Source organism: Muntiacus reevesi, chromosome 7, assembly GCF_963930625.1.
Source record: "Muntiacus reevesi chromosome 7, mMunRee1.1, whole genome shotgun sequence".
Taxonomy (NCBI): Eukaryota; Metazoa; Chordata; class Mammalia; order Artiodactyla; family Cervidae; genus Muntiacus; species Muntiacus reevesi.
Window position 1 is genome coordinate 8,614,484 of NC_089255.1, and position 13,597 is coordinate 8,628,080.

At 40.7% G+C, this 13,597-nt stretch overlaps 1 protein-coding gene across 11 annotated transcripts in view; it reads left to right on the forward strand.

The window, feature by feature from the left end:
* Window positions 1-13,597, forward strand: part of PDE8B (phosphodiesterase 8B) — a 252,047-nt gene that overhangs the window by 141,834 nt on the left and 96,616 nt on the right. For 8 of the 11 annotated variants that reach the window (XM_065940982.1, XM_065940975.1, XM_065940979.1 and 5 more), the window contains one exon: window positions 233-292. In XM_065940982.1, coding sequence (XP_065797054.1) covers window positions 266-292 — 27 coding nt within the window. In that variant the 5' untranslated portion in view covers window positions 233-265. The remainder of the gene's footprint in view (window positions 1-232; window positions 293-13,597) is intronic. The other 3 variants (XM_065940976.1, XM_065940974.1, XM_065940983.1) reach the window with 1 other exon arrangement.

The following is a 13,597-nucleotide window of genomic DNA, read 5'->3' on the forward strand; positions in this document are numbered from 1 at the left end:
GCATTTGGGGATATATCCTCCCAGACATTTCAAGGCATATAAATGTAAGTGTACTTTTACAAAATCAGAACTGTATTGTACAGGTTGCTTTATCAACTGTCTCCATGTCATTAGACTGGATCCTTTTATTTAGCGGCAAAGTAGCATGATACAATTTCCAGTGTCAGAAGAATGTGTCAATTCCTGTAGCTTGTGACTTGACACATCTCACGTGCTTTCTTTTTTTTTTTAGCAGGTTTCTTCTGCGGAGGTACGCATCGGGCCCATGAGATTGACACAGGATCCTATCCAGGTACACCTCTGTTCCCCTTAGGGGCTCGGTTCACAGAGCAAGTAGTTATAGGAGCCCCATCTCAGGAGCGCGCCTCAACTACAGCAGATGCCACCCTTGCTCCAAGATGCACACCCAGACATCCATACATGGTGTGTGTGTGTGCAAATGCTTGTTTTTATTAATGTCATACTTGAGATATCAGATTGTTTTCTTGAAGAAAACACTGCCCCACTTGGAGTATAATTTAATAGGTAGGTTGAGTGCATGGTGGGTTGTAGGGAACAACAATGCTTCCCCAAAAAAACGTGTCTGTTCTACATGCCGCTCCTGCAGTGGAAAGAGAAGAAGCCATGAGCGGTCAAGGGCAGGCTTTGCCATGAGCTGCAGCTGGATGGGAACCCTGGTTCTGCCCTTTCCAGCTGTGTGACCTTGGATGTATTGCTTCACTTCTCTGCCCAGTAAAGAAGTCTGTAAAGTGGAGCTGGTGATGCCTCCCTCTTAGGAAGTTATGAGTTTCCTGAGTTCAGTGAACTAACCGTCAAGTGCTTGGGACACTGCCTGGCGGCGGAAGGTGCTCAGGGGTGATAAGTGTTGGCCTGTGTGGCTTGGGCCAGGCAGCCTTTTGGGCTCTTGGACACCAGGGCCACCACCTGCAGGGAGAGAAGGGCCAGCAGCTGCGCGCTAGCTCCCCTCTAACTGTGACTGCACCCGTGTCCCCCCGCAGCCCCCCAGCTGCACGTGCGCCCTGTGGGGAGGCAGGTATGAGAGGTGGGGGTGAAGTCCTCACCTGCGCCTGCATCATCCCAGTTAGGCCTGCGTGGGCTGCCCTTCTCCTTGTGAAGCTGTCGCTTGTTAGCACCTGGAAGCTTGCTCTGCACTTCGGACAAGTAAAGATGCAGAAAACATGTAAACAAACCAATTACCATGTAGATGAAAGTGAAAAACCAACCAGAGAAATGTGCTGTTTGATTTATGAGTGATTGGAAAAGAAAATAATTTAGTGTTGCTTGGAAAAGGAAATGCAGATCTGGGGCAGGGGGAGTGAAACAAGAGATTTAAGCTTGGGAAAATTGGATGAAACAAATTTAGGAGCAGAGAGAGAGGGAGTGAGAATTTATTAAAATAAACATAAGCCCCAACTATTTATATAGAATACAAACAAGTGGAAAATTCCAGTATTCATCCTAGGGGCATGGGACTTTGTAGTCCATTTTGAATAAAGGCAGTGACAAAAGTTCTGATATCAGTATTTATTCCCAAAGTAATATCCAGACTCTTTCTTGGATTCGTGTGGTTTCAGATCACTTAGTTTAATTTACCTTCATTTTTCACCCTGTGCTGTACTGGCAATGAATGCCCATGATAAGGACATCTCATTCTAATAAAATACTGTTATTTTTGTTACATTTGCTAAAATGTAAAGTGTTTCAAATATTCATAAAAGTACGTGTTTATCTCCGTACCCACTTTTATCAAATATGCAAATTTTATCAAGTATGATAAATTTATTTTATCAAGGATGTCCTATTTGTTTGAGCTCATTTTAGAAACAAGAGCTTACAGATACTTTATAAACTCTATTTTTTCCCTTTGCCCTCCTCTCTCTTCCTTAAAAGTAACCACTATTTGGAGATTGATTATGATAGGTATTTGTGTATTCTGCATATCTATGTATCCATTAACACTTTATTTTGAATACATTAAATTTTATTTGAAAAGTGTCATGCAGTAGTCATCATTTTTAAATTTTTCTTCATCATTTAGTGTGATACCTAAGAATCTATTGCCTAATCTAAGGTAACAAAGATTTACTCCTTTTTTTTCTTCTTGGAGTTTTATAGTTTTACCTCTTATAGTTAGTTCTATGATCCATTTTGACTTAAAGTTTGTATATGGTGTGAGGTAGGGCTTCATTCTTTTGCATATGGATGTCTGGTTGTGCAGCAGCGTTTGTTAAAAAGAATATTCCTTCCGCCATGTAGTTGTCTTGGTACCTTTTTCTAAAATATATGGCTTTAATTGTGAGGGTTCATTTCTGGATTCTCAAGTCTATTTCATTGATATATGTCTGTACTATGCCAGTACCACACTGCCTTGATTTCTGTGGCTTTGAAGTGTGAATCCCCTTTCTTATTTTTTAAGATTATTTTTGCTGAGTCCCTTGCATCTTCATACCATTTTCAAGACCAACTTGTTAATTTGGGGAGGGGAATACCAGCTGGGATTTTGATAGTGATTGCAATAAATCTGTAGATCAGTTTTGGGACTATTGCTATATTAACCATTTCATCTTCTAATCCATTAGTATGTTTTTCTATTTATTTAGATTTTCTTTAATTTTTTCATCACTGTCTTGTAGTTTTTAGTGAATGTGTTTCCTATTTTTGTTAAATTTATTCCTGAAATATTTCATTTATTTGGTACTATGGCAAATGGAATTGTTTCCTTACTTTCATTTTGGGTTGTTCATTACTAATGTATAGAAACAAGATTTATTTTTGCATGTTGATCTTGTACCTTGCAATCTTGCTGAACTTATTAGCTTTTACATTTTTGTAAATTTTTAAAGATTTTCTATATACAGAATCATGTCATTACTACTTTCTTCCCAATCCGAATGCCTTTTACTTTATTAGCCTAATGTCCTCTTGAAAATTCAAAACAAGTGTATTTAGTTTTATAAGCTATATCCAGATCTGTGTTTAGTTTTATAAGATACATCCAGATCTTTTCTTAAAGCTGTACCATTTTACACTCCTGTAAGCAATGTGAGTTCTGATTACTCTAAATCCTTGGTAATATATGTTTCAGTCTTCTAATTTTAGCTCATCTACCAGGTGAGTAGTACTGACTTAATGGTAACTTAATTTGCATTTCTCCATGACTAATAATGTTGGGCCAATTTTTAATTTGCTGCTTGGCCATTTGAAAAAATCTCCTATGAATGTTTATTTTAGTTAAGTCTTTGGCTCCTTTTTAGTTGGGTTGACTTCTTAAAAATTACTGCATTGTGGGAATTCTTTACATATTCTTCTAAACTGTGGCTCTTCTCTTCATTTTCTTTTTTTTTTTTTTCCATTTATTTTTATTAGTTGGAGGCTAATTACTTTACAATATTGTGGTGTTTTTTTCCATACATTGACATTAATCAGCCATGGATTTACATGTATTCCCCATCCCAATCCCCCCTCCCACCTCCCTCCCTGTCCCATCCCTCTGGGTCATCCCACTGCTCCAGCCCCGAGCACTTGTCTTATGCATGTAACCTGGGCTGGTGATCTGTTTCACACTTGATAATATACATGTTGCGATGCTGTTCTCTCAGATCATCCCACCCATACTGGAGTGAGTAGCCATTTCATCCTTCAGGGGATCTTCCCAACCCAGGGATCAAACTTGGGTCTCCTGCATTGCAGACAGATTCTTTACCGGCTGAGCCACCCAGGGAGCCCCATTATTCTAGCTCTATTTGTTGAAATCACTATTCCTTGCTCCACTGAATTATCACTTGATGCCTTTGTTACTGATTCTTTGATACTTGTTGCAACTTGTTTGGCAGCCAGTAAGTAATGTAGCCAGTTTTTAAATTTTCCACACAAAACTTTTAAAAAGATATATTCCTATTTCTGGAAGACAGGCTTCTATATCTGTGAAATTAATTCAACTTAATTAATGATGCTATTCAAACCACTTCTATCTTAACTTTTTGTGTTCTCCCAGTTTCTATTGTAATGGATACGTCAATAGCCTCAATGTTTTCTAAAATGTTTTCTGATGTTTTGAATCTGCCATGTTAATCTGTATCCAAGTTCTAGATTTGTGTATGTTCTTGGTAACTGTTGCTTTTATACAGTGTCCCTCTTTAAACTTCTACCTTAATTTATATTTTATTTGTGGGTAATATGGTTGGATCAGCTTTCTTTAGTTAATATTTTCCTGATATATCCTTTTCTATCTTTTCACTGTCAGTTTTATTTATAACTTTATGTTAAATATCCCTCTTACATGGAACACATAGTTTTATTTTTATAAAACCTATTCTGATAAACTAACTTTAATAAGTAAGTTTTATCTGGTTACACTGAGTGTGACTACTGATATAATTAATCTTATTTGTATTTTCTATTTTATTACCCTTTTCCCCTTGTTTCTACTTTTTGTTAGAATGGTTTTCAGAGTTACCTTTTTACTTTCTCTGTTTTAGAAGGTTTATGTTAGGCTCCTACTTTAGCGGTTTTCCTTAAATTATTTTTAATATGTTTGCTTAGCAGTCAAATTTTGTAACAAAGTCTCAAGTATACTATATTTCTGTCCTCTCAAGTATGATGTAGTCCTTTGCAGTATTTAAATATTCTATAATGGCCTCACTCCCCTGTCACAGAAACAGTTGTCTGTTATTTTGGACTTACATTTGGTATGTTAAAGCATAATAAAACATTTTAAATTTGTGCTCATAAGCTATGAAATATAGTAACTAATAAAATTAGTGCCATGGATCCATCACCCAGCATAAGAGGTGGGATGTTTCCAGTGGTACCACGTACCTGCCTGGTTCCTGTCCCGTGAGTTTGGCCCCTATGACAGCAGCTAAAAGTAGCCAAGAGTCCCTCTCTGAATGAGGGGCAGAATAATTAAGAAACTCTTTTTTAAAAAATAAACTCAAGAGAATAACCTACACCCAGATTACTGTACCCAGCAAGGATCTCATTCAGATATGAAGGAGAATTCAAAAGCTTTACAGACAAGCAAAAGCTGAGAGAATTCAGCACCACCAAACCAGCTCTTCAACAAATGCTAAAGGATCTTCTCTAGACAGGAAACACAGAAAGGTTGTATAAACACAAACCCAAAACAACAAAGTAAATGGCAGTGGGACCATACCTATCAATAATTATCATAAATGTAAATGGGTTGAGTGCCCCAACCAAAAGACAAAGACTGGCTGAATGGATACAAAAACAAGACCCCTATATATGCTGTCTACAAGAGACCCACCTCAAAACAAGGGACACAGACTGAAAGTGAAGGGCTGGAAAAAAATATTTCATGCAAACGGAGACCAAAAGAAAGCAGGAGTCGCAATACTCATATCAGATAAAATAGACTTTAAAATAAAGGCTGTGAAAAGAGATAAAGAAGGACACTACATAATGATCAAAGGATCAATCCAAGAAGAAGATATAGCAATTATAAATATATATATATGCACCCAACATAGGAGCACCGCAATATGTAAGGCAAATGCTAATGAGTATGAAAGGGGAAATTAATAGTAACACAATATTAGTGGGAGACTTTAATACCCCACTCACAACTATGGGTAGATCAACTAAACAGAAAATCAACAAGGAAACACAAACCTTAAATGATACAATGGACCAGCTAGACCTAATTGATATCTATAGGACATTTCACCCCAAAACAATCAATTTCACCTTTTTCTCAAGTGCACGTGGAACCTTCTCCAGAATAGATCACGTCCTGAGCCATAAATCTAGCCTTGGTAAGTTCAAAAAAATTGAAATCATTCCAGTCATCTTTTCTGACCACAATGAAGTAAGATTAGACCTCAGTTACAGGAAAAAACTATTAAAAATTCAAACATATGGAGGCTAAATAACCCACTTCTGAATAACCAACAAATCATAGAAGAAATCAGAAAAGAAATCAAAATATGCATAGAAATGAATGAAAATGAAAACACAACAACCCAAAACCTATGGGACACTGTAAAAGCAGTCCTAAAGGGAAGGTTCATAGCATTACAGGCTTACCTCAAGAAACAAAAAAAAAGTCAAATAAATAACCTAACTCTACACCTAAAGCAACTAGAGAAGGAAGAAATGAAGAACCCCAGGGTTAGTAGAAGGAAAGAAATCTTAAAAATTAGGGCAGAAATAACGAAAGAGACCATAGCAAAAATCAACAAAGCTAAAAGCTGGTTTTTTGAAAAGATAACAAAATTGACAAACCGTTAGCAAGACTCATTAAGAAACAAAGGGAGAAGAACCAAATCAACAAAATTAGAAATGAAAATGGAGAGATCACAACAGACAACACTGAAATACAAAGGATCATAAGAGACTACTACCAGCAGCTCTATGCCAATAAAATGGACAACTTGGAAGAAATGGACAAATTCTTAGAAAAGTATAACTTTCCAAAACTGAACCAGGAAGAAACAGAAGATCTTAACAGACCCATCACTGTAATCAGAAATCTTCCAGCAAACAAAAGCCCAGGACCAGATGCTTCACAGCTGAATTCCACCAAAAATTTAGAGAAGAGCTAACATCTATCTTACTCAAACTCTTCCAGAAAATCCAGAAAATTTATGAAAAGATGCTCAACATCACTCATTATCAGAGAAATGCAAATCAAAACTTCGATGAGGTACCATTACACGCCAGTCAGGATGGCTGCTATCCAAAAGTCTACAAGCGATAAGTGCTGGAGAGGGTGTGGAGAAAAGGGAACCCTCTTACACTGTTGGTGGGAATGCAAACTAGTACAGCCACTATGGAAAACAGTGTGGAGATTTCTTAAAAAACTGGAAATAGAACTGCCATATGACCCAGCAATCCCATTCCTGGGCATATACACAGAGGAAACCAGATCTGAAAGAGACACGTGCACCCCAGTGTTCATCACAGCACTGTTTATAATAGCCAGGACATGGAAGCAGCCTAGATGCCCATCAGCAGGCGAATGGGTAAGGGAGCTGTGGTACATATACACCATGGAATATTACTCAGCCGTTAAAGAGAATTCATTTGAATCAGTTCTAATGAGGTGGATGAAACTGGAGCCCATTATACAGAGTGAAGTAAGCCAGGAAGAAAAACACCAATACAGTATACTAACACATATATATGGAATTTAGGAAGATGGTAACGATAACCCTATATGCAAAACAGAAAAAGAGACACAGATGTATAGAACAGACTTTTGGACTTTATGGGAGAAGGCGAGGGTGGGACAATCTGAGAGAATGGCATTGAAACATATATATTATCAATTGTGAAACAGATCACCAGCCCAGGTTGGATGCATGAGACAAGTGCTCGGGGCTGGTGCAGTGGGATGACCCAGAGGGATGGGATGGGGAGGGAGGAGGGAGGGGGGTTCAGGATGGGGAACACATGTAAATCCATGGCTGATTCATGTCAACATATGGCAAAAACCACTACAATATTGTAATTAGCCTCCAACTAATAAAAATAATTGGGGGAAAAAAAAAACTCAGAACCAAGGATGCCTCTACTCCTGGGTCTCATTCAAGCATAATTTCAGGCACTGATCCATCCAGTTCAAGTCCATATGCTCAAGACTCCACAGCAGGTGTTGTCGGGAGGAAGGAGCCACAGGATGACCTGTGTCCGCCCAGGGAGTCCGGCTGGTTGGTTTTATCGTCTTTTACATTCTCATTGGTAGGGCAGTTATATCTAATCAAGTATTCTTGTGCTTCTGATACTGTCATTGCAACCAGCTTAGAAAGGGCCTAGAACCTTAGTTTCTACATTTTATTTCTTGGGGAAAAAAAATACCTGCTCTGTAACTTCACTGCCTTGCTGAAAATGTTAACTGTGTCAGCCGGAGCCCGCAGGACTTGGGAGGAACTTACTTGAGCATATTCCAGGATGTGGTTGCTTTGGAGGGTGCTTCTGAGGTCACTGGGGGAAATTTGCTCCCGTGTGGTGGCCAGGCAGTGTGACGTGGGCTGGTGGAGCACTGTTAGGGGTGGAGTGGGTTGATGTGCCTTGCAGAATTGTAGAGGACAGCTCTCCTGGGTGAGTGCCTGTGACTCACGGCAGGGCATGTTTTCCAGTCTTAGCAGAAAAGAAAAGTAGGGGAATATTATGAGGGAATAGATTTTTATCAACATGATGCCACCTGGAAACCAAGAGCCCCTTCCTTCATCAATGCCTGGAGCGTATGCACTTTCCAGTGTGTGGAATTGTTTCTGCTTAGACTGCTGCTGCCCCCACCGCTCAGACTGAGCCTTCCAGGTGGCCTTGGAAGCAGATCCTGACTGTGCTGTGACCTGAGCATTCTCCCAGCAAGACAGCAGTTTCCTTTAAAGCTTACACTTCCATATTGTATGGACATGGATTTCCACCCCTCCCCCCGGAACCATTATATATTGGAGACTTTATTTGGCAATCCTTTGGCCTTGTGGGAAGCTGATCTTCACATATTAAGTGATGAAGTGATAGAAATGTTCAGATTCAATAACTCCCTGTGGTCAGTGTCTTCCCTCCTATCTGCCCTAATTGCTGGTACCAAGTCGTGTCCTCTGCCCAGCCAGTGTCATGGAACCACAGAGTTGTTAGCGATTTTAATTGTTAGGGTCCAGTATTTTAGGGGTAGAAACAGGGCATGTTACTTACGATTATACAGGCTTGAGGGTCAGGCCAACCACGGTTCAGATCTTGTTAGCTGCTGACTGGGTTGTGTCTCTTAAGAACCTTTCCATTCCTCAGTCCCCACATCTGTAAGTGGGGATGATGCCCACCTCCAAAGAAAGATTTGTGAAAGGATTGCTAAATGAGGTAGTGTATTTAAAGTCCTTTCAGTATCATGGCTGGCCCTTAAATTCTCATCAAACTATAGCTACTTGAAAAAGCCCTCACTTTGCACAGTTCCAGTATACACAAATTTCAGAGTATAGTCAACAATAGATAACCAAAAAGATGTAGTAAACAAGGTATATGAGCATCACTTTCCTAGGGACATTTAAGGAAAGCTCCCAAACTGTTTTCTCCAAATGAATGGACCCCACCTATGATCACATTGGCCAGTTGTTCAGTGACCACTTACACACGTGGTCTACTCTTAGGAGCTCCTTGTTCCCTGGCCTTTGCTTAAAGCCAAACCAAGTATTCTGAAAATTAGATGTTTAATTGTGGACATTGACAAGCCATTTGGAGACATGTAGGCATATCCTTTCTAGAAAGAACACTAATAATGATGAACATGTACACTGTCTGCAAGTTAAGGAAAAGTTAGAGTTTTTTTCCTCCTCTTTTTCGTGATTATATAGTTTCATTCTCATTTAACTGTCAAAGACAGCTTATTGCTGTCCTCAGATAGTTTTCCAGACCTTCTTGATAAAACATGTCAAAGGAATGGTTATAATACTTCCAACACAGCCCAGGGACATCAGAAAGATCACTGAAGGAGGAGCTGGGGATTATGGGTCTAGCTCTGCCACTGCTTTGCTCAGGGAAGTTGCTGCCCTCATCTGTTGAATGGGCGATAGTCCCTTCCTGCCCTGAAAACTCCTGAGTCATAGTCCCTGTTCCTCTCATTGCCTCTAGGACACCCCCCAGGTCACCTGCAGTCTGGCTGCTACCCCTCTGCAACCGCTTAAACCAGACCCCTGCAATTTTCTCTGGACCCTGCCCTGGGTTACCCATTACTTCGTCAATCTGGCTTGGGTTGAAAGATGATTTAAACTTTGCAATTCCAAAAGATGTAGGTAGAAATAGAGGGAGGCCCAGCCTGTCATTGTGAGGTTTTCATTGCTGTATTTGAAAAGCCATACCCCAATGGCACAGCAGATAAAAAAAATCAGCCTGCAATGCAGGAGACAAAAGAGATGTGGGTTCAGACCCAGGGTCAGGAAGATCCCCTGGAGGAAGTCATGGCAACCCACTTCAGTGTTTTTGCCTGGAGAATCCCCACAGACAGAGGAGCCTGGCGGGCTACAGTCCATGGGGTCACAAAGAGTCAGACATGACTGAGCACACAGCACGCCCTTCACTTTGCACAGTTTCAGCACACACAGACTCGGTTTAACTAATGCCTGGTCACAAAGATCGCAGTCACGTTGGTGTTTGAACTGTGATCATTGCATCAAGTTGGTACAAACTTTGCTGATAGTTCTTCAGTCCACAAGTCATTACATAAATTACAAATGTGCAGCATGATCAGAGACAGATGTGCAGCCCAAAGAGTGCCAGTCTCAAGGCTTGTTTCACTGTCTCTGTTAGTTCAAGCATAGACAGTGAAATGTGCCCCTTTATCTCTCTGTGGTAACCTACGTGACGTAACACAGAAGTTGATGATCGAAAGAGGAAGTTAGCCCCCCAAGATGAAAGCGTAGTAAAGAAATGGGAGGTGATAATGCTAGAAGTGAAAGGGCAGTGTAAATGGAGTTAGAGGAGAAAGCCGGCTGGCAGGGTTGACGCTGCTGCCAGTGAGATATTCCAGGGTGTAGCCAGGGGAGGTTAGTCCCAATGCAAGTTTAGTGAGCTAAGTGAAGAACGCGGCTGTGACGAAAAGGACGAAATATCACAGATGAAGGGATGCCAACAGAAAACTGCACACTACTAAAGGAACTCTGGGGACATTTCATGACGTCGAAAGTACAGAGGATGAAATGTTGGAAGTTTATTCACACTTGGGAGTTTGTAATTCATCCAGGCCTGAAGAGGCTCATACCCTTTATTCAGCCGGAAGGAGGCAAGCACTGTTCAAACTGCTCAGTAAGCTGAGAAACCTCAGTCTGTTTCTAACGTTTCAAAGAAAGTGCACTGAATGTTAATTCTACATTTTTCATTTCCCTGTACATTTATAAGCAATAACAACGTTTTTATATGTTTTGACGAGACTTCTGAATGCCATAGAACAGTAGCTGTGACCATCATCTAGATTGCTCCGCATGCTCATTCGTGTGGTCTGGCGCTCCCGTGCAGAGCGGGCGCTGCCTGTGTGTGTGTTCCGATCCTGGACAAAACCCGCGCTGGCCAAGGTCTGCTGTAGGCCCAGGCTTCCCCACAGGCCTGCTTTTAGCCTTCTGCTCTCTTGCTGTGTTTGCAGTAGCACAGTGAGGTTGGTGTCACAAAACGGCTTCCCTTTCCCATTCTGCTGTGCCTGGATTCCTGCCCTGGACGCCCTGCCCACGCTCTGCCTTTGGTCGCTGGTGAGTAGGGCATCCCTCGTGCTTATCTGCTTGCCTGAACGTCTCCCCTGCTTGGTCCTGGGGGCAGACGCTGGACTCTGGGTGTCTCTGTCAGCTTCTTACTCCCAGTTCTTATATCTTATGTGATAGGTCAACAGAAGTGTTCTTCAAAGGAATGTTCCACATACTATTTAGAGCAGGTGAGAGTGAGTTTACTTTTACTCTATAAATAGAAAGCAATATGCTTTTTTTTATTTTCATTTTTTGGCCACACTGTGCGGCATGTGGGATCTTAGTTCCCTGATCAGGGATTGAACCTGCGCTCTCTGTATTGGAAGGTAGAGGACCGCCAGGGAAGTCCTGGCTTCGGCTATATGCTTTTGTTAATTATTTTTTAAAAATCATTTTAATCATAAAAATCATTTAATGATCATTCCTTAAAAATCATTTTAAGGGATTTGCCTCAATGAATGGTCAGTAAACATTTACACATTTACGTGTTTAACAAGAAACTAAATACTCATACATAAAATGATAAGTTTGAAGAGGGACTATATCACATAAGGTTTTTTAGGGGTTGCATTCTTTGGTTTGGAGTAACAGTTGCCTTTCATAAAATAGTAAATGAATAAGAAATGTATTAGTGTATTTTTTTCCCCCAGAATCCAAGGAATAGTTGAAAGCCATGGTTTAGAAAGGGTGGCAGTGAGCCATTTCTGAGTATTTTGACAGAAGGAATTTGAGGTTCTTCCTTCACTCTCTCTATATTAATGGCTCATGGGTCCTAATTCTCAGCCTCTGTGTCTCTCTGTTCAAATTTCAAATTCCCCAAAACAACAGAACTAGCCCAGTTGTGGCCTAGGAGTTAGGGGCAGAGAGCACAACTTTGGTTACTTGGGTGTGCTGTCTTCCTAGAGAAAATAGAATTTTCCAGATAGGCAGACCTTAACAAAAATGTCATGGCTATAGTACTTTAACATATATATGTATATTTTAGTTGCCATAGATTTTCACTTTGCTTAGGAGTTGAATCATTGAAAAGTAGTCTTTTTGAATTAATCTTTTATAAATGGAAAGAATTTTGAATAGTACCTAGAGAGATTTTCCTAGTGAGTACTTTTATAAATATTCTTGTTTTAGTATGTAGACTTTAATTTTTAATTTTTAATCAGGTAGGGTGAAGCCAACAGAGTAGGTGCAACTGTCATTGAAAAATAGTTTATTCCTTACAGTTCCTGAGAGGAGGGGGCAGGCCGTGCAGGATTCCAGAGGGAAGCACTGAGGTCAGTTGGAGGCAGGGAGTGTGAGTGGCAAAGTGTGGACAGGAGCTGTGATTATGCTCTCTGTGTGAAGCGGTGAGGCAGGGATGGCAGGGTAGACAGGTTTGACTGGTTGAATCACTCATGAGATGTGTTGGGCAAAAGGACTGTCCCTAGTTGTCTGGTACCTGGCCCTGGAGTGATTTAGGACAGGTGGATAGTGGTCCAGAGGGTTAACGAGTGGTAGAGGTGGTAGGAGCACGACTCTGGATTGGTTTGCATATGGAAAATGCCTTCCTAGGCAAGTCCTTGGCTTTCTCTAGGCATCGGAGAGTGGGCTAGCCTTCAGGGGTATCTCTCCAGAGTCAGCAAGGCTCCAGACATCAAAGCATTAGAAATGCAGAAGTTAACATGGCTAAGACTATACACTCCCAATGCAGGGGGCTCAGGTTTGATCCCTGGTCAGGGAACTAGATCCCACACGCCACAACTAAAGAGGTCACATGCGGCCACTAAAGATCCTGAGTGCTGCAACTAAGACCCAACACAGCCAAATAAATTTAAAAAAAAATTTTAAGGCGTGGTTAATACAAGTCCCTACATGTTCAGTTGGTTTGTAAATTTCCATGTGAAATCCAGCATAGCTTCCCAAAGTGGCTACAAGGCATTACACAACAGAGCCCTCGGCTGTGACCTCCACTTCCTGTCCCTCTCTCTTGCCCTCCCCTCGGTCACACTGGCTTCCTTGCAGTTCCTTGAACGCATCAGCCATGCATCCCACTGAAGGGACCTGTGGATCTGTTCCCTCTTTGTGGGAGGATTTATCTTTAGTGATCAGTTTGATTTTTCCATTTTCTTTGGGCATCTGCTCATATGTCACTTTCTAAGCGCCCTACTTAATACTGCTCCCAGCAGCCTCTACTATTTCACCTAGCACTTACCACTTTCAGCATTCCATATCATTTGTTTATTTATTATACCTGTTATTTGAGGTCAAGAGGTCATCTTTATTTTGTTAGCATACTCTAAGCAATAAAAAATCATGTCTACACATAGTAGGTGCTCAAGAATATTTGAATAATGACATTATTTTTCCAAAAGTGGAGCACTCCAGTCTTTTAAGGACACATAAGACATTGGAGATTAATACCTGTGTCA